Raw genomic sequence first — 26,502 nt, forward strand, 5'->3', positions numbered from 1 at the left:
GAGCTTAATTTGGGGAGTTGGTCTCCTGTAATTTCACTAGTCCTACAATAGTATTTTGTAAATGAATAAGCATTACTAATTTAATTATCTAGTTTGGGAGGTCTAGATTAGTCATGCCTGCTTTTGGAGTACAAGATAAAAGGAAAATTTTTGAGCCTTGGTTACTTCATGTGTGGTTTCCACCTGCCTTCCTTCTACAACAGAATGGTTATCAAGTTCAAATGTATGTATGTATAGTGCTGTGGCGATGATTAGCTAATATAGTAATGATCAGTTTTCTGACAAAGCTGAGAACATTAAGCTAAAAACTGATGAAATCCAAAGGAAGTAACCTTGAGGGGTTTTTGTGGCACCAAGAGGGTAAAGGATTTGGCTGTAGGAAGAAAGAATAAAACAAATATTGAATCTCACCATACATTAAGCCCCTTAATGGGTATAGGATATTCTGGGAGTAGGGGACACTCACCCCTCAGGCTCCCACTTCTGACTAGGGACCAAAATCTAGTCAGCAATTTTTTCTTTCCTCTTGTATTTAAGATGTTGTAGTAGTTGTCGTCATCATTATCATTATCCTCAATTACTTCTTGCTTGTTGCAGTTATTAATTACTTGAACAGCCCCTACTTGACTAAAAGTGATCCTGGTCAGCTACTTGTCTTTTATGGCCTTCAAAGCCAGAGGTGGTTTGATGAGGTGATAATGGGGAAAAAGCTGACCTAGCTCCTGACTAACTGCATTGTTTGAGACTTAAGACCTATTTTCTAATCCTTTCCTTGCTCAGCTATCCTTTAGTAGTTGCCATCAAGAAAGGAGAGGAGTCCCCTGATGTTTTTCTAGGCTCCAGAACTTGCCTAGGCAGGTTTCTCATTGTGTTGGCACAAACTTTTGCCCATAACACTTTTGAAAAAGGCTTTAATTCAGGGCTTTTGTTAGATCTGGTTCTGTATTCTACTCAAGTGAGTTAGCTAAAGCATATTTGAAACCAAATTAAGTATTTCAGTACATATGTCTCGTGCCCACGTATATAGTTTCTGGCAAGTTAAATTTTGACTGGTACAGCTGCAGTTAGTTGGATAGTCTTTTTTTTTTTAATGTCCTAAGCTTAGGAATTTTGTATTACATTATGCAAAGAGATAAGTGGTCTTTAGTTTAATACTGAAGTTTTTGGAAAAGTGGGATTCATTGTCTCTGAAATTTAAGAGTTAAGTGCTGTTAAAAGTTGTTAGAGGGTACCTTTGAATATAGCTTACTTGCAGAGGGTATTGAATACCCCATTTAAATTTAGTTCTGTCCAATTGTAAGGCAGAATAGATAGACCCTAGTTATTAGTAAATATATTTGAGTCAGATCAAAAATGTAACTGAGCCTATTGGGTATTTGACAGAAATTAAAACAGGCAATTCTCTTTTGAATTTCTTTTCTAGTTTAGAGGATTTTATTAAACATTTGAACTCAGCCTGCAAATAACAGTAGTTGACATTTGCTTTGCTTCTTTGGACTTTCATTATAAATATATCAACAGGAAAGTATTTCCACCATAAAAATTAATTTTCTGAATCCTTGTCTTATCTGCTTTCAGAGTGCCATGCTTCCCACCCCAGCTGATACTGAAATTTCTTTTTCTGTAGTTGTCATCTGTTGTGGACTAAAGAATCCTGAACTTGGAAGGAAAAATTGAATAGATTTCTACTACATGGTTTGGGTTTTATCATAGTAAAAGAGGCAAATGAACTTACTGCATCATAGTGTACCGACAGTTCTTTACTAGTGTTCTATCACTATTCAACACCCTCTCCCATCGCAGCAGAAACTAACTAGAATTAAGGGGCTCTCAGGTGGTGGGGAAGGACCTTCAGGGCCAAGCTGTGAGAAATAACTCACAGAAAAAAGCCTAGGGGATATTGATTGGAAATAAGTCATCATTTTAGCCCCCTGCTGTGCCTCGCTCCCAAAATAAAACTACATAAAACAAAAGATTGAAGTCATAAGGTAAACATTTGTTTATTAAGAATAGCTTTCAGGTTTATTTGGGAATATTAATACTTGGGGATACAGACAAAGCTGTAGACTGAATTTAAAGGCCCAGGTATCACACATGGCAGATCAACTTCTCCTATGAATTTTACCCCAAGGGGAGCCACATTTCTGGTAGGAAATCTTACATTTCAAGGTAGTATAGCCTGAGGAAAGGCAGGCCTGAATAGGTATTCACAATATCATTTTTCCCTTTTGTCACGATTCATTAAAATTACTGTTTGGATTACTAGATTTCCCTTTAAAATTTTTTTAAAAATTTCTTAAGACTTTTAAAACATAAAAATTCAAACTTAGAAGATTTCTTGCCTATATTATACCCATCCTCTAACACTATTTGTGTGACACTTAACCTCTTTGATACTCTGTTCCCTTTTCTATAAAATGAAGGGGATGGAATGTATATCTTCTATGGACTCTTCATTTATAAATCTATGTGTTAGTTGATAGTAATCTATTAGTTAATTGTGATGCTATATACCAGCATAAATAGAAATTGTAAACACCTGAAGGAAGGTGGTTATGTGCCAGAATCCTTGAATGTGAAGTTCCCAGGAAAGAGGATGTTTGGAGAAGGGAGAGTTTATAATTGAGGAAAGATTCTTAAATGATGCCTCATAGTTTTCTCCAGAAAATATATAGCACTTATAAGTACACTGTTGCTAGAATAACCTGAATTTATTGGCACCGGACATGAACTCAGTGTTATTCGGGGTTTTGTGTTTTTGTTGTTCTCTCCTTTGGAAAAGTATCTTTGGTTTCTAAAATGGGCATCAACCTAAAAATAAAATTGGCTTTGTAGGAATTAATTTGATCACTAGTTTTTTCAGGATGGGCCTAGTTCTATAAAGCCAAGTAATGAATGGGGAAAACAAATAAATGAATAAAAAATTAGTGGGGGATTTTAGAGATCATGTAGTCCAGTTACCCTATTTTATAGTTATTGAAACTGAAGCATAGAGAATAGGTTTGTTCAGAGTCACAAAGCTTTGTGTTAGTGACAGGACATGGACTAGAACCCAGGTCTCTGTATTCCCATTTCAGAGCAGTCTATGTTGAGATTCCCTTAAAAAAAAAAAACCAATGGAAGCAAATTTTGATATTATTGCTCAGTGTTTATCAGAATTATTTTCAATAAATTTTGGCAATTCCAAGATATTTCTTGTAACTTAAAGCATTTTTGAAGTGCTTTGTTGACTTATGTGATCTCAATTCATATTTCCCATGTTTTCTTGGTAATCTCAACTAATTTTAAGCTTCTTCTTATAAGGTTACAAAACAACTAACATACAACCATGAAAGATCCAAGTCGCAGCAGTACTAGCCCAAGCATCATCAATGAAGATGTGATTATTAATGGTCATTCTCATGAAGATGATAATCCATTTGCTGAGTACATGTGGATGGAAAACGAAGAGGAATTCAACAGACAGGTTTGTAGTTCTGTTTTGTGTAAAGATTTTTTTTTCTAGTCCTGTGCTCTTTCTAGCATTGAAATAAATAGACTTGTGTTTGCCTGGAGAGTGTGTTCCTTCATATTTTGTAACCAAGACAAATATGACCATGGGCTCATTGGTATAGGGAATGCCAAGATGAGGAAACTCTTTGTACCAGTGTAGGTCAGCTCCTTCTCTGCAACTTATAGTACAGTGTTAGAGCTACTGCTATGAATTAAGAAGCTTAGTGACTTGCCCAGGGTCACACAGCCAGGCACTTGTTAGAGGAAGACTTACAGGGTCTTCCTGGCTTTTAGGCCAGCCCCCTATGTATTATGCAATGTTGGCTCTCATTGAGGCTATGTACTTATTCCCTAAAATGTGAACTCTTCTTTCCTAAGACATAATCTAGGTATACTAGGGTTACTCTGTCATGTTAAACATGTAGGCAGGAGCCTAACCAAACTTTGTAAAAGCCTTATTTTCTTAAAAGTTCTAATTTTAGTTACCACAGCTATTTGTCCCTCTGAAAATGACTAGTTTCTTGGGTTAATCAGATACATGTTTTATCGATTCAGCTTGTATTACTGCCCTTCTAACATTGGCAGTTGAAAATGGTATGTCAATTTACTCCTTTTAAAATTGTATTTAATAGTGTTAGTTTTTCAGCATTGCCATAAAAAATAAAACAATATACGCTTGGTAGTGTTCTCTTAGGGCTTGAGCTTCTTCAAGTGACTATTACTGAGTAATTGTCAGCGGTAGCCAAGACAGCTTCTTACATCAGATAAAGATGTTCAAAAGTAATGCCCTCTAGGCCTAGAGATGGGAGATCTGGGGTTCAAATGTGGCCTCAGACATTTCCTAGCTTTGTGACTCTGGGCAAGTCACTTAATCTCAAATGCCCTTACCTCTCTTCTGCCTTGGAACCAATAAACAGTATTGATTCCAAGGTGGCAGATAAGGGTTTAAAAAAAAAAGTAATCCCTTCTTCTCTGTCTTATCATTTTTCTGTCAAACATAAACAGTGGAGAAAAGAAAAATATCCTGTTAATGTTGGTAAATTTATGGTTCTAAATACCTAAAGTACCCCAAGCAGATGTTTCAACTAAATTTAAAAAGTAATCTCTTTTATTAGAACAGAAACAAAGTATTGCATTTGGTTTTCTAATATGTCTTAATATTTTATGTTGAAATATTAATTTTCTGTTATTAGATTGAAGAGGAGTTGTGGGAAGAAGAATTTATTGAACGCTGTTTCCAGGAAATGCTGGAAGAAGAAGAAGAACATGAGTGGTTCATTCCAGCTCGAGACCTCCCACAAACTATGGACCAAATTCAGGACCAGTTTAATGACCTTGTCATCAGTGACAGTTCTTCTCTGGAGGATCTTGTGGTAAAAAAAATATTATTTTTTGTCTTTTTTAAACTTGGCTCTCTGTTCTACTTTGAGAAAAGGTACTGAGTAGTAGATCTCAGGCATTCACAAGACCCAGGTTTAAACCCTGCCTGTTACATTTAAGAGTTGTATGACCTTATGTAAGGCATTCAATCTTTCCAAGCCTGTTTATTCATCTGTAACACAAGGGGGTTGGACTAGATGATCTCTAAAGTTTTCCTAGTTCTAAAATCTTCTGATTCTACTAAATCATTTTTCCATCAGAAGTAGTTCTGTTGGCCAAAATTGTTGTGATGCCTGCTCCAAAACTTGGGATTCTGTGCTGGATTATACTGAAATAAACTGCCTCAGCTCCAACTTGGAGTAAAGGTTGGGGTCTCCTTGGCTCTAATCTCAAATTGAACATTTATTTATTCCTGATCTCAGTCACTTAATCTCCCCGCCTTATTGTCCTTCTAGGATTTTTAAATGGCTTTAAGTAATCGCTTCATATGTATCACCTTTAAAAGAAGGGCTATGGTGATTATTAGTTGGTTAAGAACAGGATTATTTAAATTTGAGAAATTAAATTCTGATTCTGAATATTTACTTGGCCATTCTATCATTTTAATATCAATGATCCTTTTATAACCTAAAGTTTTGATTCAAATACTCCAACTCACCATTCTTAGATTTGATTTTAATAATCTCTTAGCAAAAATCATTTACACAAATGTGTTTTTTTTAACCCTTCTTTCATTTTTCGTTACTGATAGTTATTAATAAACAGGATTCATATTTGCAATAAGAGAAATTCCCAGAATTCTGATATAAGCTAAATACCAACATTTAGCTTGGGGCCCAAGAAGTCTTTATTTGATTAAATTCCATTTCAGATTAATATAACTAATAAGGCTAGAATCAAACTAGGAACCTAGTGAGGACTGAATGCCAGCTTTTCTATCCTTATTTACAACCCCTAGCCACTCTGGAATTCACTCCCAGTCTCTGAAACATCATTTGCAGCTGTTGCTTGGTCACTGAGCTTGAGTACTATTCCGAAGGGCTACTAGAGAACACTGAAATTTACAGTGTAAGTGTGTCCTTTGTTATAATAAACGCAGAGCTATTGGTGGAACAAATACTTTTATTCTGAGTAATTTGTTGATATGTCTGCCTGTTTAGAGCTACGTTATTAATTCAGTCAATAAGTAAATATATACAAGTGTCGTCTTTGTGCAAGGAAGTGCTTAGGTATAAAGAATAAATTTTGGATGTTATTCATTATGACTACAATACAGTGCTTGGTTTTCAGTTTGAATGCTGATTAGTATTACTTAAAATATGAATAATCTTATTTCTCTCTAGTTGCTAAAAAGATTCATATGTATTTTGTATTACGGCATGGAGTTTTTCATATTTTTACTTGGGGTGGGGGGAATACATCGTAAGTAAGGCAATCTTACTATGTGCCAAATATGAAAATGGTATTTTAAGTTCTTGCCACATGATATTGAGGATATAATCATATACAATTTCTAGCCTGATAACCTAAAAACCAGAGTCCATCTAGCAGGCCCAGATGTCCTGGGCCCTGAAGTGCATCTTGATGCCTTTTTTCTTCATTGGTTGCCAAATCAAGAGGCAGTAGAAGAATTTGTGAATTCAAAGGCATCCTCTTGCTCCCTTATGCTCTGACCTCTGGTTTGTGCACTTGCAAGCTTGAGAAAAGCCTAAAAAATAATAGAATTTGAGAACTATAAACCTTAGAGATCATCTAGCTCAACTACCACATTTTAGAGATGAAAAAAACTGAGGTAGATAAAAAGGAAGTCAGTTGCCCAAAGTCATACAACTAGTCCAGTGATGGAGAACTTGGGTAAAACTAGAACTTGGGCTTCTTTCCGATAAACATTACCTACAGTAGGATTTAGGAAACATTAGCTTTCTACATACTAAAGAAGACAAGATTAATCTTTTTACTCAGTAATTTTGATCTTTTGCTCATCCTCAATACTAACAAATGGAGTAGAATAATTCATTTGGGATTTTACATCTTTCAGTTCCTAAAAGGCAGTCAGGGAAAGGGAGGAACAGAGAAACCAGGGTCTAGATGATCTGCAGACTTCATCATAATTCTTTACTTGACTGGCCAATACAGTGTTTCTAGAGGAAGCATCTTATCAGAAACTTTTGATAATAAGGTATAGAGGGGCAACGAGGTGGCTAGAGAGGGCTAAGAGAGCCAGGCATGTCCTGGGTTCAAATGTGACCTGAGACACTTCCTAACTGTGTGTGACCCTGGGCAGGTCACTTAACTCCAGTTGCCCAGCCCTTGCTGCTCTTCTGCCTTGGAACTAATACAGAGTATTGATTCTAAGAAAAAAGGTAAGGGTTTAAAATAAAGAAATAATGTATAGAGACGCTGTTAGGATACCTTTAACTTTAATGGTCTAAGTTTTTGATTTTCAAAGAAAAGCAGGCATCATGCTTAGATCACCAGAACTCTGAGCAAAATGATGCCATCAGTTAATATGAAGTATGTATTCCTGGTTAAACTCTAACTTCCCTGAATTCCAACTTGTTGAGAATAGCTTACATTGGTTTAATGTGAGGAGGATATTACATTCGGTTCTCTTTTCCTTTGTTGTGGGGTTAATGACTGATGATCTTCAGAATTGAACCTTGAGTTGTTGCTTTGTCTTGAACTTAAAACTACTTTTGCATGTGGGGAAATAATGAATACGAATGAGCTTTTAGGAGCAGGCTTTTAGTAAACTTGCTTTCTTACTTTCCAGGTCAAGAGTAATCTGAATCCAAATGCAAAGGAGTTTGTTCCTGGGGTGAAGTACTAAATATTTGAGTAGACGGGGCCCTCTTTTGGTGGATGTAGCACAATTTCCACACTGTGAAGGCAGTATTAGAAGACTTAATTGTAAAAGCTCTCCCTTCTTGTCACTGTGTTACACTTATGCATTGCCAAAGTTTTGTTAGTCTTGCATGCTTAATAAAAGTGCTGAGACTGTTATTAAGTAAAAAGCTGTCAAACGTTTACTGAAAATAATTGGACCTTGGCTTGATGTGAAGGACAGTGAGGAAAGAAGCACCAGTCAAGTTGTGACAAATCAGACCACCTCTGAAAGATTTAGAAATTTGACTAAATGATTTGTTTTAATTGAGACTAAACTGGTCACTTGGTGTTAACCAACACCTGTTAATGCCTTAACTAAAAAAAAAAAGTCAATTTTGAAAGTAAAGTTCTAATTGTTATACAAATTACTTCGTTCAGACTTCAGTATTGTTACTTATTGTATTTGTGCCCGTGGAGAGATGCTTGTTCGTAAAGAATAGACTTGGTAATGAAAGAGCTCCACGAAGTCCAGCCCAGCCCAGCCCAGCCCAGCCTTGAGTGGATCCTAAAAGTTACAAAGTAACAAACAGATAGATGAAAACTACCCCCTGATTTTTACATTATGTTATCATGTTAGAAATGTTGAAACCCACTCCTAGTTATACATCCATGGAGGAGTGTAATTTGAAAATTACATCATCTTCCAAGTTCCCCAATACTTCATAGCTGTGTCTATGTAAATTCTAGCATATAACACTTAGTCAAATTGAACCAAGGAAGTCTTAGCATTCTGATTTGAGTGGTGCTTTTCCCTTGCTTCGTTAATCATCACTACACAATAGTCTACAGCACAACAACTTTTCTTTTAACAAAGCTAGAACAGTTTTGGCTTCTTAAACTTCATATTTGGGTAGGTTAAGCTGCCATACGTGTTCAGTGTGAATAGTGTTTAAGTTGAAAATATTGTAAAAAAATTATATTTTTTCAAAAATATTTAAAAAAATAAATAATAGTAGAACTGAGCTGATGGTTGTGTTTATTGAATGCAAGAATTCTCCCCTATGGAGAAAACCACTTTTTATCTGTGGGCTCAGTAATTTGCCAGCAGGGCTGTCACAAGGTAAAGGAACAAGTAAGCTTTATTGGATTACAGATTGTCAGGTACACACATACAGTATTTATCACATTGGATGTGTCTCTCTTCTGAAAGAAATATGGAAGCAAACTACAAGGTCCATCTATACTCTGCCCACATCAAGGTACTTTAGTTATAATTGGAGCACAACCACCAGTACCCCTTACTTCCAGCCTCAAAATAAAATGAAGATCTCTCTCTATTTCTTCCTAATTTTAAGGCCCTTCTAAGTACATCTTTTTGTTCCCTTGTGTTTCTGACTGCCCTGGAATCTTTTTTCCCTTTACATTTTCTTAATGTGTGTTGGTAGTTGATATAATTCGGCCTACTTCCTTTTTACCTGGGTCTTTCCCCAAAGTGTACCCCATAAGATCTTTGATTAGTGAGTGTCCAAATCAATTCCTTTTTTCCACACACAACCATGTCTCTCTGTTCTGTGCTCTTCATAAATATCTTATGTGAAACACTTGACCCTGTTTAGATTCTCTTGAGCCCACCATTGCTAATCATAGTTGCTCACTGTCCTCTAGGACAAATCAGATTTACCAACATTCACAAGAATAATCAAAATGGGATAGAGGTTGCTTTGGCATTTCACCAGCAACAGGAAAAATAAAACCCTGTTGGGGCTCAGCTAAGAGTAGGATCTGCAGCAGGATTTTCCTCTCCCAAATTTGCCATGATCCATGGTGTAAGAAGTGAGCTATAATGCCACTCCTCAAATACTTTGTTCTTTGGAAGCCAGTTTGATGATGTATAATTCAGATTTTTGAAAGGTCTCATTATTGAACAGGGAAGTTAATGCTTGACTCATTCATGTTTTTTTTCAAACTCTTACATTCTGGTTGGTATAAGTACTGAGTATTGGTTCAAGGCAGTAGATTGGTAAGTGCTAGGCAATGGGGATTAAGTGACTTGCCTTGGGATCACCCAGCCAGGAAGTGTCAGGCCAGATTTGAACCTAGGATCTCCCCTCTCCAGGCCTGACTCTCCATTGAGCCACCTAGCAGCCTCCTTGACTCATTCATTCCTTTTGTGGCAGTGCAACTGTGTGATTATTACATTGTGACAATTTAACACTCTAAAAGGTCCCAGCCATTTGTTATGGTTCTGCTATTTATTTTCCTCGAGGTCATATACAAGTGGATTCATTATTTCATTATTGATCATGACTCATAGTGGCCATATATTGGTGTAATAGATCAGAATATTATAAGAGACTGTGTACTGGAATAAAAGCCATTTATGCCTGAATGCCTGACCATATGATACCTTTATATGTTACCAGGAGAGTAAAGCAAAAAAAAATAAAAATACTTAAATGCCTAACTCTTACTGCTCCTCTGCCTTGGAACCAATATAAAGTATTGATTCTAAGACAAAAGGTAACGGTTAAAAAAGATTTCTTTTTAATGCTCAACCAGAACCAGATTCCTACTTGAAAAGGTAGTGTGGTACCATAGAAAGATTGTTGAGCTTCGGAACAGGCAAAGTTTCATTGTGAATCCTGCCTCTAAATTATAATAGCTGTGTGACCTCAAATGGCAAGTCATTAAACTTCAAATGAACCTTTTTTATCATTCATAATATAAGGATAATCATATTTGCCTCAGAGCTATTATAATGGATGATTAAGAACAAATACTATACAAATGGAAACTTATAGTGACTTTTTACTTTACAAGTTGGATTTGTGGAAATTATATCTACTTTTGAGAACATAAATTACTGAGGGAAAGACTCCATAAATACAATAATAAAGGTTAAATGGATATATCACCTGAATAGAAACAGTCACAGTATTAAAAAATTTAAATCAGATACTGTTTACAACTGTGGCTAGAAGAATTCTTGATAAGGGATAAAGAAAATTCTAAAAGGAGAGATGATTTTGATCACATAAAACTTTTACATGAATAAACTCATTGAAAATTAAAATGCATTTTTATCAAATATCACCAGTAAAAGTCTACTGTCAAAAATATAGAGAATTGGTGCAAATATATGATACTAAGATATATCTCCAATAGGTAAGTGGCCAAAGGAAAAGAATAATTTTCTATTGGCCACATGAAAACATACTCCAAGAGATAAATGCTAACTAGAAAAAGGACTAAGGAGACAGAGCCAAGATATTGGATTAGGGGCAGCCACCCAGCTGAACTCTCAACATTCCCTTCCAAACAACTTTAAAATAATACTTGAAATCAAATTTTGGAGCAGCAGAGCCAACAAGAAGTCAGAGACATTTTCTGGCCTAAAGAAAATAGGTTAGCAGGAAAAGTCTACAAGCAGGGTAGAGACCTAACTGGCCACATTAGCAAGTAGCTTCTGGAGGTGTCAGCCCAGAGAGTCAGGGAATCAGACAAACCAGTCAGAAAGAGATTGTTAGGGATCCTTTGCCATACCAGCTATAGCTGATGCTGATTGGCAAATCTATTGTCCATATGCATTTCTGGGTCACAGTTCCAGGGCAGAGAGGAGCACTGGTAGTTGGTCACAAGGGAGCAGGGGCCCTAGTCATAGTACTGAAGCAAAGAACACTAGTACTTGCAGCTGCAGGGGACCAAGGCCCTTCCCAAGTAAAGACCAGAGTGTAGACCAAGTGAGCAGTGAGCAGTCTTCTGCCACAATCACATCATCTTGAAAGCACAAAAAACTTATGCACTAAAAACTTGCAGATCTCCAGAACCAACTTGAGAAATAGCAACTCGATAAAGCCTAAAGCTTGAGGCAGTGTCTCTGTCCCAGGTGAGCAGATCTCAACTTTAACAAAGTTCAAAGTAAATAAATAGGCTGGGGAAATGAGGAAACAACAGAAAAAAGAATTTGACTCTAAAAAGCCACTGTGGTGACAGGGAAGACCAAGACAAACTCAAAAGAAGACAACAATGTGAAAACATAACCAAAAAAAGCCTCAAAGGAAAATATTAATTGGATTCCATATCAATCAGGATTCTTAGAGAAGTTAAAAAGATAAAGAGTGGAAGAAGGAAAATTGGGGAAAGAAATGAAAGTGATGCAATAAAATGATGAAAAAAAGAACAGCTTGGTAGAAGAGGTCCCAAAAATACTAAAGAAAATAACACCTTAAAAAACAATTGGCCTAATGATTTCATAAGACTTCAAGAAACAATTTAAAAATCAAAAAAAATTTTTTTAAAGAAAAATGAGTTATTTCATTGGGAAAACAGCTGACCTGGAAGGTAGATCCAGGAGAGAGTATTTAAGAATTATTGGATTTACCTGAAAGCCATTTTAAAAGAAAGAGTCCTAATATTTCAAGAAATTATCAAGGAAAACTGCTCACATATCTTAGTTCCAGAGGGTAAAATAGAAATGGAAAGAATCCCACCAATCATTTCATGAAAGAGATCTCAAAATGAAAACTCCCAGAAGTATTATGGCCAAATTATAGAGGTCTCAGGTCAAAGAGAAAACACCTCAAAAGCAGCCAGGAAGAAATAATTCAAACATTATGGAACTACAGTTAGGATGATAGAAGATTTAGCAACTTCTTTTAACAGGATTTGGAATATAATATGCCAGAAGGCAAATGAGGTGGGATTACTATAAGAATAATGAACCTAGCAAAACTTAGTATAATCCGGTGGGGGGGTGGGGGGGGTGGAGTGATATTTAATGAAATAGAGCACTTTCAAGTATTTCTGATGAAAAAATTAAAACTAAATTAAAATTTTGACATTCAAACAGAAGACTGAAGAAGGAAAAAAAGGTAAACATGACAGAGTAATATAAAACTTTAAAGTTAAACTGTTTACATTCCTATATGGCAGCAATGGTGAACCTTTGGTACAGGTGCCAAAGATGGCATGCAGATAGCTCTCTGTGGGTACTCAGCTGCCTCCCCTTAACCCCCAGTTCATTAGTAGAAAGGCAGAGGGACTCAGGTGGAGTTGCTCCCTTCACTCTTCCCCTGGGCTGAGGACATTTCTCACATGACCTGCCCCTCTGCCCAGCAGCCCAGTGGGAGTTCTTTTTCCCTTTCCTGTGTGGGGTAAGGGTGGAACACAGTGCATGGCCTCACACTCCATCTCTAAAAGGTTCACCATTACTGTTACATGGGAAGATGATACATGTAGCACCTAAGAACTTTATCATTAGGGCAGTTAATAGGAATTTACATAGACAGGGTAGGGGTATGAGTTGATTATGTTGGATGATCTCAAAAAAAATGAAGGGGTGAAAGGGATACACTGGAGAACGGGAAAGGGAGAGGTAGAATGAGGAAATTTTTCTCACATAAAAGAGGAGCACAAGGAAGAGCTCTTATAATGCTGGGGGAACTGAGACAGGGTGGGGGCAGTGGCGGGCAATGCTTGAGCCTCATCAGAATTGATTCAAAGAGAGACTATATAAACACTCAGTTGTATAGAGAAAATCAACTTACTCAATAGGGAACTAGAAGCGAGGGATATGTGAGATAAAAGAGAGGACAGATCAAGGGAGGCAGTGGATAGAAGCAAAATAGAATTTTGAGGAGAGGATAAAGAGAGGAATAAGAAAATGGGATGGAGGAAAATTTATAATATGCAAAACTGAATGTGAATGGGATATGCTCACTCATAAAAAAGAAAATAAGCAGAATGGATTAGGAACCAGATGCCAACAGTATGTTGTTTACATGAGGCACTCTTGAAACAGGCATGCAAACGGAATTAAAATAAAGGGCCAGAGCAAAATGTAGCTAAAGTAAAAAATGCAGTGGTAACCATCATAACTTCTGACAAAGGAAAAGCCAAAATAGAGCTAATTGAAAGAAATAATCGGGAAAACTACATTATGCTAAAAGATATCATAGATAATGAAGTAATATCAAAATTTTTTACAGTAAGTTTCTCTGATAAACTCCTTATTTCTTAAATATAAACTGAGCAAAGAAACTGGATCAAATTTATGATGTCACTCCCCAGTTGACAAATGGTCAAAGGATATAAGCAGACAGTTTCCAGAAGAAAAAATCAAAGCTATTTATAGTCACATGAAAAAATGCTCTAAATCACTACTGATGAGAGAAAAGTAAATTAAAAGAATTCTGAAATACCACCTCACACCTATCAGAAGTGATGAATGCTGGGGGAGATGAAGGGGAAATCAGTTAACACTAATAAATTGCTAGTGGAACAGTGAACCAGCCCAATTATTCTGGAGAACAATTTGGAACCAGGCCCAAAGGGTGATAAAACTGCGTACTCTTTGACCCAGCAATAGCATTACTAGATCTGTATCCCAAAAACATCAAAGAAAAAGGAAAAGGACCTATGTGTACAAAAATATAACAACTCTTTTTGTGTTGGTAAAGAATTGGAAATTGAGGGGACGCTCATCAATTGGAGAATGCAGAAATTATGGTATTTGATTGTGATGGTATTCTGTGGTGGGAAATGATGAACGGGGTGTTTTCAAAAAAGCAACAAGACCTTTATGAATCTATGTAAAGTTAAAAGAACCATGGAGAACATTGTGTACAGTAAGAGTAATATTGTAATGATCAACTGCAAAATACTTGGTTATTCTGAACAATCCAATGATCCAAGACTTTCAAAGGACTCATGATGAAAAAATGCTATTCACCTTCAGAGAAAGAACTGATGAATTCTGAATGCAAATTGAAGTGTAATTTTTTGCTTGGTTTTTCTTGCTTTTTTTTTTAACTCTTCTTGGAATCACTACTATGTATTAGTTCCAAGGCAGAAGAGTAGTTAAGAGGGGGTCAAGTGACTTGCCCAGGGTCTCACAACTGGGAAGAGGCCAGATTTGAACCTAAGACCTCCCATCTCTAGGCCTGGCTCTCAATCCACTGAGCTACCTGGCTGCCCACAGCACATTTCTTAATGTACATTTTTTAACATTTTAATTTAGTTTTTTTTTTAATTCTTTAAAAAATTTTTGAGTTCAAAATTTTCTACCTCTCCCCTACCCACTGAGAAGGCAAGTGATATTATATCAATTATACACAGGAACAAATTTTGTGATAGCAAAGCAGTGGGGAAAAAAGTATGTTCTCTTCAGTTGGAGAATGATTGAAAAAATAATGGCATTAGGAAGTGAGGGAATATTATTTGACAGTAAGAAATGATAAATAGGAAGGATTCAGGGAATCATGGGAAGATTTGTATCAAGTGCCACAGAACAAGTTAAACAGAACCAAGACAACATACAAAATAACCACAAGTATGTAAATGAACAGACAGTAAAAGCAAGTTGAACTCTTGTAATGAATCCTGGAAAAGAGATTGTGAATCTTTCCTTCCTGACAAAAAGGAAAATCCAGTCTAGAATCCTGTTGAGATGACTGATGTAAAAATAAAAGGCAGATTAAATGACTTCAATTTTTAAAAAAATGTAAAGGTTTTAACACTTGTCTCTAGGGCTTACTCCTTAGGGTTCTACTTCTATTGTCCTGTCTCTCCAGGCAGACGTCACTTCTTGATCTATCTTCTCAACAGCCTCAGTGGCCTTCATATTCCTAACCTTTCCTCTCCTCCAGTTCTGGAACCATGATCTAATGAGTGCTGCCATTGTTCTGGAAGAGGGTTTACTCCTGACCAATTTCACTCACCATATCAGTAACTTTGAGGCCAAAATGTCAGACCCTGAACCACCACTCCTCTCTGTATGTTGTCTTCCCCTATTAGAATGTATGGCTTTAAGAAGGGACTGTCTTTGGGTCTGGCTGCTACCGGCACAGTGGTTGACACACAGCAGATACTTCGATGCCTTTTTCATTTATTTGTTAACAAGTAACTGAAATCATTGATTTTTTTTCTTAAACCCTTACCTTCTCTTTTAGAATCAACACTAAGTATTGGTTCCAAGGCAGAAGAGGGGTAAGGGCTAGGCAATGAAGGTTAAATGATTTGTTCAGGGTCACACAGCTGGGAAGTTCCTGAGTCCATATTTGAACCCGGGTTCCCTTGACTCCAGGCCTGACTCTAACCACTGATATTCCTGGCTGCTTCCAAATCATTGCTTTTTGAATTATGGGCCCTCATCGCTTCCCATTATGGCCACATTATCTCAAGGCAGGAAGGATTTATAATTATACAGTTAGCCCTATGAAAAGATGACAGTCAATGATAGGCAACTTTTTTCCCCTCGCATGTTATATCTGACCTGAAAGTACACAAAGAAGAAGATTTGTACAATACCTTTCAGTGAAAGGTATCCTCTGTAACACATCCCCCATTTCCTCCCTCAGGCTGATACAGCTAAGTCAGTCACTCAGATGGGATTTGGGTATTCCATCAAATAAGAATGTTTGGGTCCTGAGGTCACCAGTGGAGCCTCAAGGTTTAGGCATGCATTCCCTACCTTTCCCAGAAGGCACTTTTTCAGACCTTGGTGCTCAGAGACAGGTTGTCTGTGTTTTCTGGAGTGTCTTCTGGAGCAGGGGGCTGTTCTTGGGGCTTTGAAGAAAAGCCCTTGAAGACAGGACAGACAGGGATGTACTTCAAGAAGGCCATCTTTTGGATTGTTTTCATGCCAATTGGAAAATCATAGCTCCTCAGACTTGCAGATGTCTCACTGTTGGCGTGGGCCCCAGCTTTCCACTGTACCAGTCCCCTCTCCTCTGGGCTCCCTGTAAAAGGACAATGTCCAATCTTTTATTTGGGTACCGAGTTGTATATTCAATTAGCCAGGACACTTCTCTTGCCTCCATTTTAGGCAGGAGGAGTAGCCCTGCCAGAAGCAATTTCCTCAGCAAGAGGGCAGCAGATTTAAAACAGTTACTTCATTTTTTGGACTGACTCATCAGAGTAGAAAGAAAATGGGAAAATGTTAATGATTCTTTTTTTTTTTTTAGGAAATGTTTTTATTATTTTCTCAGTTACAAGTAAAAATAACCTTTAACATTTGTTCTTTTTATTTTTGAGCTCCAAGGTCCCTCCCTCTCTCTCTCTCTCTCTCTCTCTCTCTCTCTCTCCATCCTCTTCCCTCCTTGAAAAGGCAAGCACCCTAGATTACAGATGAGTAGTCATGCAAAACATAAATGTTTGACCCTGGGCAAGTCACTTGATCCCATTGCCTAGCCCTTACCTCTCTTCTGACTTGGAACCAATACACAGTATTGATTCTAAGATGGAAAGTAAAGTTTGAAAAAAAATCCTTAAATGTTCATGATTCTTAAATATTCATCATCATCATCCACAAATGTTCATTTAGCACCTACTTCATGACAATGTACTTGGGGATAGACGGAAAGATAAATTATACAGAATCCCAATTTTTTAAGAAATTTGAAGCCTAGATGGCAAAAATTATGTATCCCAAAAGATTAATAAAAACACACAGTAAAATCTGTCACGTAGTCACTGAAGTTCATTGGAAGGAAAAAACAGCTTCCTGAAGGAGATAGGTCTGAAAAAAAGAGTGGGATAGATGCCAAGAGAAGAGAAATGGCAGACCAGGGGGGCCAGACCTGCCTGCTGCTGTGGTAAATTGTGAGGATTCAGACTCCTCTCTAATTTGTACCCTCCCTCCCCAAACAACCTATTCTGGCAACTACTATTCTGACACCCATGTTCCTGTCCCCAGTCTCTTACCTCTGCCATTCCTGCCTGTGACACCCTCCCTGCCCCTCTCTTCCTCTAAATCTTACATACCCTTCAAGACCTGCTTTGCTCTGTGAAATCTCCACTGACTACTTCAGCCCATCCTCACTGATGTCTTCTCTTTACTCATTCCTTTGGCACATCCTATCTAATAGGAAGCCATTGATATCGCACCTTCAGCAGTACAAATGACTAGTGCTTTCCATCTTCCACGCCCTCCCCCCCACCCCCGGGTCACCTTGTAACCTCTGTAGAAACCCATGTGTCTGTGTGGTATCTCCTGGGACAGACTGTAAGCTTTTGTCTTTGAGCCCCTAGCATCCAGCGTAGTTTCCCCACCCACCCCTGGTAAGTGCCTAATAAATGCTACTTGCTGATTTAATTGCTTTTCTTGAAACAAACTGGTGAAATAGAAGGAAAATATAAGTATTATCCCCCTCCCACTTTATAAGTGATCTTTCTTAAAGACCATGTGTTTGTTTGTTAAACTTACCTTCAGTCTTAGAATCAATATCGTGTATTAGTTCTAAGGCAGAAGAGCTGTAAGAGCTAGGCAATGGGGGTTAAGTGACTCACCCAGGGTCACACATCTAGGAAGTTATCTGAGGTCAGATTTGAACCCAGGATCTCCCATCTCCTGGCCCAGCTCTCTATCCAATGAGCCACCCAGATCCCCTCTAAGACCAAATGTTCTGTCATTATACTATAGGGCCTTCCATTCTCTGGCTTCTGTTTCAAATCTATCGTGATTTTCCTACCAGGCTATAAAATCCTTGAAAACAGGATCAATCTTTTCTCTTCCTTTTTATCACACACAATATAGAATGAACCAAATCTGATTGAATCAATTGCACCAGTGTGAGACAACTGACCTATGGATAGGTAAATACTAATTTAAAATGGAATTAGACAGGCCTAAAGATGGGAGGTCCTGGGCCTAAACCTGCCCTCATATACTTCCTAGCTGTAACAACCTGGGTTTCTGCCTTGAAATCAACACACAATATTGATTCTAAGATGGAAGATAAAGGTGTTTTTTTTAATAATCAGAGAATTCAGAATGAGAAAATTTCAGTGCAAGGTAAGTGTCAATGATGCGAAGGAGCGAGGACATCTGGAGACACAATGGCGGTGCATCATTATTGGTTGGCATGACAATCATTGGCCCTTCACAGCTGATGAAAGATTCTGCTCCAGATTTGGCACTTCACCATTCAGCTCCCTGGATCTCTCATAAATTCTGCTGCAGCCAGCCACTTATTGCCAACGCTACCCCAGGAACATTATGAACATTATGCAGAAGCTGTTTTCTCTCTCTCTGTCTCTCTCCCCCCTCTTTCTTGCTCTCTCTACTCCCTCCCCATCCCCCTCTTTCTCTTTTCCCCTCCTCCCTCTCTTCACAATCTAGTCTCCTCTGTCTCTATGGCTGAATAGGTACCATGGCAACAAGCCCGCCAGAGCAACAGATAATTATACAGAACAGGTTCATCCCCCCCAGATCCTTCCATATCTGGCAGTATTGAAAGGAGCCCGCTGTGAATCCTGCCATTCATTGATGATAATCACACCATCACTCAGCTGCCAGCCTAGCAGCAGTGGCAGCCTGAGCAAGGACCCAAGCAGCATTATACAAAGAAATCCGACAAAATAATTTTATCTGCCTCTCTCTCTGAACCTATAGTATCCAAACTGTACTCCCTAGACAGGAACAAATCTTCCAAAAAAGCCATTAGGACCCTGAGCCTGGGATTTTCTGTAAGGCTAGGATACTACCTGGAGTCTTTTCTATAAACTATCAAAAGGGTGGACTCCAGGTTTGTATTTCTCCCTTTCTCCCATCACAGCCTGTCTGACTCTGGCAAGTCTTTCCAACTCTCAACAGTGTGAGGCAAGCTCTGTCATTCAAGGCCCAGCTTAAGTGCCAGGACGCCTCCCTTGACCACTCCAGCCTCCCCTGAGAAGTAATGTGATCCGGTGGAAAGATTGGGGCATCTAAATTTACAGGACCTAATTTTGAATCCCCATCTATTACTTCCTGTGGGGTCTTGGACACATTTTGCCTTTCCAGGCCTTAAACTGTAAAGGGTATTGGAGGATGGGGGAGTATTGGACTAGATTCTTTTCTAAAGTCCTTTCTAGGTCTGTGCCCTTCAGTAGAGGAAATTAGGTGGCACCGTGTCTAATTGGGAGTCAGAAAGACCTGGTTTAAGTCCTGCTTCAGGGGCAGCTAGGTAGCACAGTGGAAAGGGTGCCAGTCCTGGAGTTGAGAAGACGTGGGTTCCAATGTGGTCTCTGGCACATCCTAGCTGTGGGACCCCCCTGGGCAAGGCACTTAGCCCTACTTTCCTAGCCCTTGCTGCTCTTCTGTCTTAGAATTGATACTAAGACAGAAGGTAAGCATTTTATTTTAATTTTAAAGGTTAGCATTTAAAAAAATAAATTAGGAAATAAATCCTGCCTTAGGATTTGAACCTGGGCAAATCATTTAACATTTGTTTTTAACTTCAGTTTTCTCATCTATATAGTGAAAATAATATGAGAGCATCTACATCAAAGAATTTGCAAGCCTTAAAGTGCTATATGTAAGCTATTGTTATTATAGCACTTAGAACCTTTGGAAGCTTCTATGTATTTTATTCTCTTGTATACTAGTTTCCTACTCTTCCATGTGTAAATTTTATCTCCTTGGGTATGCTTTAAGCTCCCTCAAAACTGGAATCATCATACTTTCTCCTTTTCTATATCTCTCCAACCAACCTTGGGGGTATTGGACCCACAATATGCTTTTTTTTTTTTTAACCCTTACCTTCCATCTTGGAGTCAATACTGTGTATTGGTTCCAAGGCAGAAGAGTGGTAAGGGCTAGGCAATGGGGGTCAAGTGACTTGCCCAGGGTCACACAGCTGGGAAGTGTCTGAGGCCAGATTTGAACCTAGGACCTCCCATCTCTAGGCCTGGCTCTCAATACACTGAGCTACCCAGCTGCCCCTGCCACAGTATGCTTTTCATAGCTTTAGAGAATCATAGAATGTTGCTAATAGAAGGGGCTTTAAGGTAATCATCTAATCAGTCTCTTCCCTTACTGATGAAGAGAGTGAGGCCTAGATATGGAAAGGTTTTGCATGAGCAACCTAGGGAATATTCTCTAAAAATAAAAGAGCCCAACTCCAAGATTCCAGGACCTCTATCCTCCCCTCCCCCTAACCATTGGGGGCCATGGGCAAATCATACCTGGGACAGTATTGTCTAAGATGAAGGCCAGACAGCCACCCACAAACATCTCCGTCGTTAGCAGCACGGTCAAAATCTGATCCACTTCAGGAATACCTATAGGAGGAGAAGTAACATTTAAATATTTTTGCATTCTGATCTGCTGGGACTCCTAAGGTCAGCCTAGCCAGCCCACCCTCTAAGGCTGTGGCTAATCCTAACCCAGCCATCCAGGCAAGGACTTTTCTTTTTCCCTCTTTTAAAAGTTCTAGACTCCCAAAGATTGCTAATTTCACCCTATCCTTTTGTTGCTGTTCAGTTGTGCAATCGTGTCTGACTCATGATCCCCATTTGGAGTTTTCTTGATAAAGATACTGGAGTGGTTCGCTGTTTCCTTCTCCAGCTCATTTTCAGATGGGGAAACTAAGGCAAACAGGGTTAAATGACTTGCCTAGGGTCACATAGCTAGCAAGTGCCTAAAGTGGATTGGAACTCAGAAAGATGAGTCTCTTCATTGGGGAATGGCTATATGATGGTGATGGAATACTATTGTGTTATAAGGAATGAACAGGATGGTTTCAGAAAGAGCTGGAAAGACCTCCATGAACTGACGCAGAGAGAAAGAAGCAGACCCAGGAGAACATCGTATACAGTAACTGAAACATTGTGAAACGATCAAGTGTGATAGACTTTGCTACTAACAGCAATACAATGACACAGAATGCTATCCGCCTCCAGAGAAAGAAGTGTTGGAGTCAGATGCAGATGGAAGCCTAGGATTTTTCACTTGCTTATTTGGGTTTTTGTTTGGTTTTATAAGATTACTCACAAAAAGGAACAATATGAAAATGTTATATATGATAATATCCATATAACCCAGATTGAATCGCCTGCCAGCACTGGGAGGGGGAAGCGAAGGAAGGAGGGGAGATGAGTTCAATCATATAATTTAGAAAAACTTATGTGGAAATTCTTTACATGTAATTGGTTTAAAAAAAAAAGAAAGAAGATTAGTCTTGGTGACTTCAGGCCCTACACTATCCACTCTCCCCCCTCGCTGCCCAGCCTTCCCTTTAATAAAGATGAACAAAGCAGACAGTAGGCTCGGTCAGGTCTTGGGTTTCATAGGATTTAGAGCTGGAAGGCACAATGGCGATTCGATATACAAAAGTTATAAAATCCGGACCTAGAGAAGTCAATTTTGCCTGAAGTCGCATAGAGCAAGGTGCAGAGATTTGAATCCAGGTCCTCTGCTCCTACCTCGACCCTGCATCCACTACCTTTGTACGCTGGGAAGGTCAGGAAGTGGAGGAAGGGAGAGAGATCACTGTCTCTGAGAGTCCTGTACTGTGTTGGGCCGTTCCCCTGACTTGGCCTTATTCTTGATCTCCGGGTGCAGCGGACGGACAAACAAAGCAATAAATGGAGAATGGACCAAGGGAGGCGGGGTGGGGGGTGGGGTACCTGTGTTGATGGCAGTAGGGTTGGAATCCAGGTAGTTGGGCAGCGTCAGGCCAAAGAACATGGAGAATCCCAGGACAAAGAGGTTTCGGGAAGAGTTCATATCAATAAACTGCAGGTTGGACAGGCCCACTGCTGTGATCATCCCTGAGAAGAAGCAACACAAATGGGGGGTCGAGGTAGGGAAGGAGTGACCTATAACCCCTGGATTGTCAGAGCCCAGAAATTTCCTACCAGGAACAGGAGTGCTCACCCTCTTTCTGCCAGCTATCCTATGCTCTTTCCTCCCCATCTCAAACCCCACCCACCCCCATTACTTTAATTCTCAACTCAAAAAAGACACCTTTAAAAAGAACCCTTACCTTCTATCTTGAAGTCAATACTGTGTATTGGTTCTAAGGCAGAAGAATGATAAGGACTAGGCAATGGGGGTCAAATGACTTGCCCAGGGTCACACAGCTAGGAAGTCTCAGATTTGAACCCAAGACCTCCGTCTTTAGGTCTGGCACTTTATCCCCTGAGCTGCCTTGATGCCCCTTACAACTCAACAAGGACTTTTTTCTTTAAGAAGTCTCTCATTGACAGTGATCATTCTCCAACTAAAACAGTGATTATTGACATGGTTGGCCATCTTTTTCCCCCACCTGTCCATGAACTTGGAACATAATTATATTTAGTGCATCCTGGTCTCCTCAGTTAGGCAGGGAGACCCTTAAAGCAAGGACTGGATCTAGATAGACTCACTACTCAAAGGGCAAAAGATGGGGTCCTGCATCTCCTATTCATGACTCTGACCTTACGCTCCCCATTCCCTTCCCCATATTCCAACCTCTCATGTTCTGAATTATGAGGTCTGCTCCCTACCTTAAAGAAGAGCATTTGGGACAACTAGGTGGTACAGTGGATTGAGAGTCAGGTCCTGGGTTCAAATTTGACCTCAGACACTTCCTAGCTGCATGACCCTGGGCAACCATTTGTCTAAGTCTTGCTCTTCTGTTTTAGAGTTACAACTAAAATTGAAAATAAAGGTTTGAAGAAAAAAAGAGCAATCCCTAGAAGATAAGGAGCCAGGGTTGGGGGCAGGGGGGAGACCGGTGAAGGAGAAAAGAGATAGAAAATATCCACTGTAGGACTCACCAAAGAGAGTGCAGAACATGCCACCCAGGATGGGATCAGGGAGGGAAGCAAAGAGAGCCGTGAACTTGCCGATGGTTCCCAGGATCAACATGATCCCTGCCCCATACTGGACCACCCTTCGGCTCCCCACCTAGAGGAGAGAGAAGAGTATGGATCCAGGCACAAGCGGACACCGCCACAAGGATGGTTTCAAGGATAGGAGCAGAGAGAAGAGGAAGTGGGAAATAAAAGACGACTGAAGAACTGGATCTGGCTCTTGGTACCTTGGTGATGCCCAGGACACCGATGTTGGGGCTTGAGGAAGTAGAGCCATTACCAGTCCCGAGCAGCCCAGCAATGATGCAGCAGATGCCCTCAGTAAAGATTCCCCTAGAAAAGGAGCCAGGGGAGACGTGGGCAACATTATATTAATTTCTTACATTTGTGCATTTTATTTACTCTTTTTCTTCAGCTAAAGTCAACTTCCTTTTCTTCCTCATGGCAGGGAGATGAGCTGGGACTCTGCTGATGACATAGAAGACATAGTGGGGTCCTCCTGAGCTGGTTGCAAGTCTGATGTTAGTCTGTCTGCCTGTCCTGTTGTCTGAAGGCTTGGCAACTGGGCTGGCCACAAGGATGTATATTATTATTATTATTATTTTGGCAAAACCAACTCACAAAGACTGTCTACTAAAGCCATTCTGATCTATTCCAGTGGATCCCACACTGTTCCAAGCAAGGGATCCTCCAAGAATTTATACCTTTCAAAGTCTGATCCTTTAAGATTCATCCTACAATAAGGTGAAGAAGGGCAGGACAGGGCAAATATTTTCCCTGAAACTCAGGCCTACTGCCTCCCAGGCAGGTCCTTTTGTGCTATCATATGGAACCTTAATTCTGTGAGGTGGGAGAGGGAGGTTTAGTTTGGTTGGGGGAGAGATGGGTCACCTATTCACACATACACGATGAGACTATACCTGTTGATGGCATGAACAGGGGGTGGAGGGGCCCCGGCCAGACGGGCACAAGCATAATAATCTCCAATGGACTCGATGATGCCCGCCAACGTGGCACTGAACATACCCAAAACAGCAGCTGCAGTCACACTGGGGAGGCCCCATTGACCTGAGGGGGACCAGTTATGGATTTATTTTGTATCCTGCAACTTTGCTAAAGTCGTTGATTATTTCGAGTAACTTTTTGGTTGATTCTCTAGGATTCCTTAAGTAAACCATCATATCACCTGCAAAGAGTGATAGCTTGGTCTCCTCATTGCCAATTTTAATACCTTCAATTTCTTTTTCTTCTCTAATTGCTACTGCTAGTGTTTCTAGTACAATATTAAATAATAGAGGTGATAATGGGCATCTTTGTTTTACTCCTGATTTTATTGGAAAGGCTTCTAGTTTATCCCCATTGCAGATGATGTTTGCTGATGGTTTTAGATATATACAGTTTATTATTTTTTGGAAAGGCCCTTCTATTCCTATACTTTCTTTTGTTTTCAATAGGAATGGGTGTTGTATTTTATCAAAGGCTTTTTCTGCATCTATTGAGATAATCATGTGATTTTTGTCAGTTTGCTTGTTAATATGGTCAATTATGTGGATGGTTTTCCTAATATTGAACCATCCTTGCATTCCTGGTATGAATCCTGCCTGGTCATAGTGGATAACCCTTGTGATGACTTGCTGGAGTCTTTTTGCTAGTATCCTATTTAAGATTTTTGTGTCTATATTCATTAGGGAGATTGGTCTATAGTTTTCTTTCTCTGTTTTTGACCTGCCTGGCTTTGGGATCGGTACCATGTTTGTGTTGTAGAATGAATTTGGTAGAACTCCTTCTTGGCCTATTCTGTCAAATAGTTTGTTTAATATTGGGATTAGTTGTTCTTTGAATGTTTGATAGAATTCATTTGTGAATCCATCTGGACCTGGGGATTTTTTCTTAGAGAGTTCTTTGATGGCTTGTTCAATTTCTTTTTCTGAAATGGGGTTGTTAAGGTAATGTATTTCTTCCTCTTTTAGTCTAGGCAATTTATATTTGTAAGTATTCATCCATATCACCTAGATTGCCATATTTGTTGCCATATAATTGGGCATAGTAGTTTTTAATGATTGCCTTAATTTCCTCTTCATTAGAGGTGAGGGTCTCCTTTTTCATCTTGGATACTGTCAATTTGGTTTATTTCTTTCCTTTTTTTAATTAGACTGACTAGTACTTTGTCTATTTTATTTGTTTTTTCAAAGTACCAGCTTCTAGTCTTATTTATTAAATCAATAGTTCTTTGACTTTCGATTTTATTAATTTCTCCTTTGAGTTTTAGGATCTCTAATTTAGTCTTCATCTGAGGACTTTTAATTTGTTTGCTTTCTAGCTTTTTAATTTGCATGCCCAATTCATTGACCTTTGCCCTTCTTAATTTGTTTATATATGAACTCAAGGATATAAATTTTCCCCTGAGTACTGCTTTGGCTGCATCCCATAGGTTTTGAAAGGATGTCTCACCATTGTCATTTTCTTCAATGAAGTTATTAATTGTTTCTATGATTTGTTCTTTAACTAACTGGTTTTGGAGAATCATATTATTTAATTTCCAATTAATTTTCAATTTACCTCTCCATGTTCCCTTACTAATTATTATTTTCATTGCATTGTGATCCGAGAAAGTTGCATTTATTATTTCTGGTCTTTTGCACTTGTTTGCAATGTTTTTATGCCCTAATACATGGTCAATTTTTGTGAATGTACCATGTGCTGCAGAAAAGAAGGTATATTCCTTTTTGTCCCTATTTATTTTTCTCCACATGTCTACTAACTCTAATTTTTCTAAGATTTCATTCACTTCTCTTACCTCTTTCTTATTTACTTTTTGGTTTGATTTATCTAGTTTGGATAGGGGAAGGTTCAGATCTCCCACTAGTATAGTTTTTCTATCTATTTCATCCTTGAGCTCCTCTAGTTTCTCCTTTAAAAATTTGGATGCTCTGCCATTTGGTGCATATATATTGAGTACAGATATTTCCTCATTGTCTATACTGCCTTTTATCAGGATGTAATTACCTTCCCTATCTCTTTTAACTAGATTTATTTTTACTTTGGCTTGGGACCAGTTATGGAGGATGGACACAGGAGACAAAATTCAGTGACACCCCCACGCCTGTCCCCACAGACGCACATCTGGGCAATCCAAAGTGATCCCAGTATTGGAAAGGATGGATCTGGAAAGCATTTTCCAAACACTTCCTCAGCCCTTTCCCCCCACTTCAACCTGTTTCCTTCTCCCTAAGACTTGGAACCTTTTTA

At 39.0% G+C, this 26,502-nt stretch overlaps 2 protein-coding genes across 6 annotated transcripts in view; one reads left to right on the plus strand and one right to left on the minus strand.

The window, feature by feature from the left end:
* Nucleotides 1-26,502, minus strand: part of SLC23A1 (solute carrier family 23 member 1) — a 48,050-nt gene that overhangs the window by 14,104 nt on the left and 7,444 nt on the right. For 3 of the 4 annotated variants that reach the window (XR_008915113.1, XM_016423362.2, XM_016423358.2), the window contains exons 9-14: nucleotides 24,174-24,321; nucleotides 23,481-23,586; nucleotides 23,218-23,347; nucleotides 22,084-22,227; nucleotides 20,641-20,736; nucleotides 16,169-16,436 (exon numbers count right to left, since the gene is read on the minus strand). Coding sequence is in view for 3 of the 4 variants with exons in the window: in XM_016423362.2 (XP_016278848.1) it covers nucleotides 16,189-16,436; nucleotides 20,641-20,736; nucleotides 22,084-22,227; nucleotides 23,218-23,347; nucleotides 23,481-23,586; nucleotides 24,174-24,321 (872 nt within the window). In the remaining variant the exon portion in view is untranslated. Of the gene's footprint in view, nucleotides 1-1,975; nucleotides 6,581-16,168; nucleotides 16,437-20,640; nucleotides 20,737-22,083; nucleotides 22,228-23,217; nucleotides 23,348-23,480; nucleotides 23,587-24,173; nucleotides 24,322-26,502 lie in introns of those variants that run through there. The other variant, XM_016423359.2, reaches the window with a different exon arrangement.
* PAIP2 (poly(A) binding protein interacting protein 2) lies at nucleotides 3,329-8,720 on the plus strand. Of its 2 annotated transcripts, XM_007473699.3 has the most exons (4): nucleotides 3,329-3,466; nucleotides 4,686-4,865; nucleotides 5,831-5,940; nucleotides 7,646-8,720. In XM_007473699.3, exons 1-3 carry the CDS (start codon nucleotides 3,329-3,331, stop codon nucleotides 5,918-5,920), a joined length of 408 nt encoding a protein of 135 aa, XP_007473761.1. In that variant the 3' UTR covers nucleotides 5,921-5,940; nucleotides 7,646-8,720. The 2 variants fall into 2 exon arrangements, with proteins under 2 accessions (XP_007473761.1, XP_001368453.1); XM_001368416.5 differs by lacking the exon at nucleotides 5,831-5,940.

This window comes from Monodelphis domestica, chromosome 1 (genome assembly GCF_027887165.1).
Source record: "Monodelphis domestica isolate mMonDom1 chromosome 1, mMonDom1.pri, whole genome shotgun sequence".
In the NCBI taxonomy this organism is placed as follows: domain Eukaryota; kingdom Metazoa; phylum Chordata; class Mammalia; order Didelphimorphia; family Didelphidae; genus Monodelphis; species Monodelphis domestica.

What these genes read in the sequence shown, in the direction of transcription:
- PAIP2 (XM_007473699.3), top strand. Translation starts at nt 3,329, where the DNA reads ATGAAAGATCCAAGTCGCAGCAGTACTAGCCCAAGCATCATCAATGAA. An exon ending in AAGAGGAATTCAACAGACAG is followed by an intron (nt 3,467 to 4,685) that starts GTTTGTAGTTCT and finishes TTCTGTTATTAG; the next exon opens with ATTGAAGAGGAGTTGTGGGA. An exon ending in CTTCTCTGGAGGATCTTGTG is followed by an intron (nt 4,866 to 5,830) that starts GTAAAAAAAATA and finishes TACAACCCCTAG; the next exon opens with CCACTCTGGAATTCACTCCC.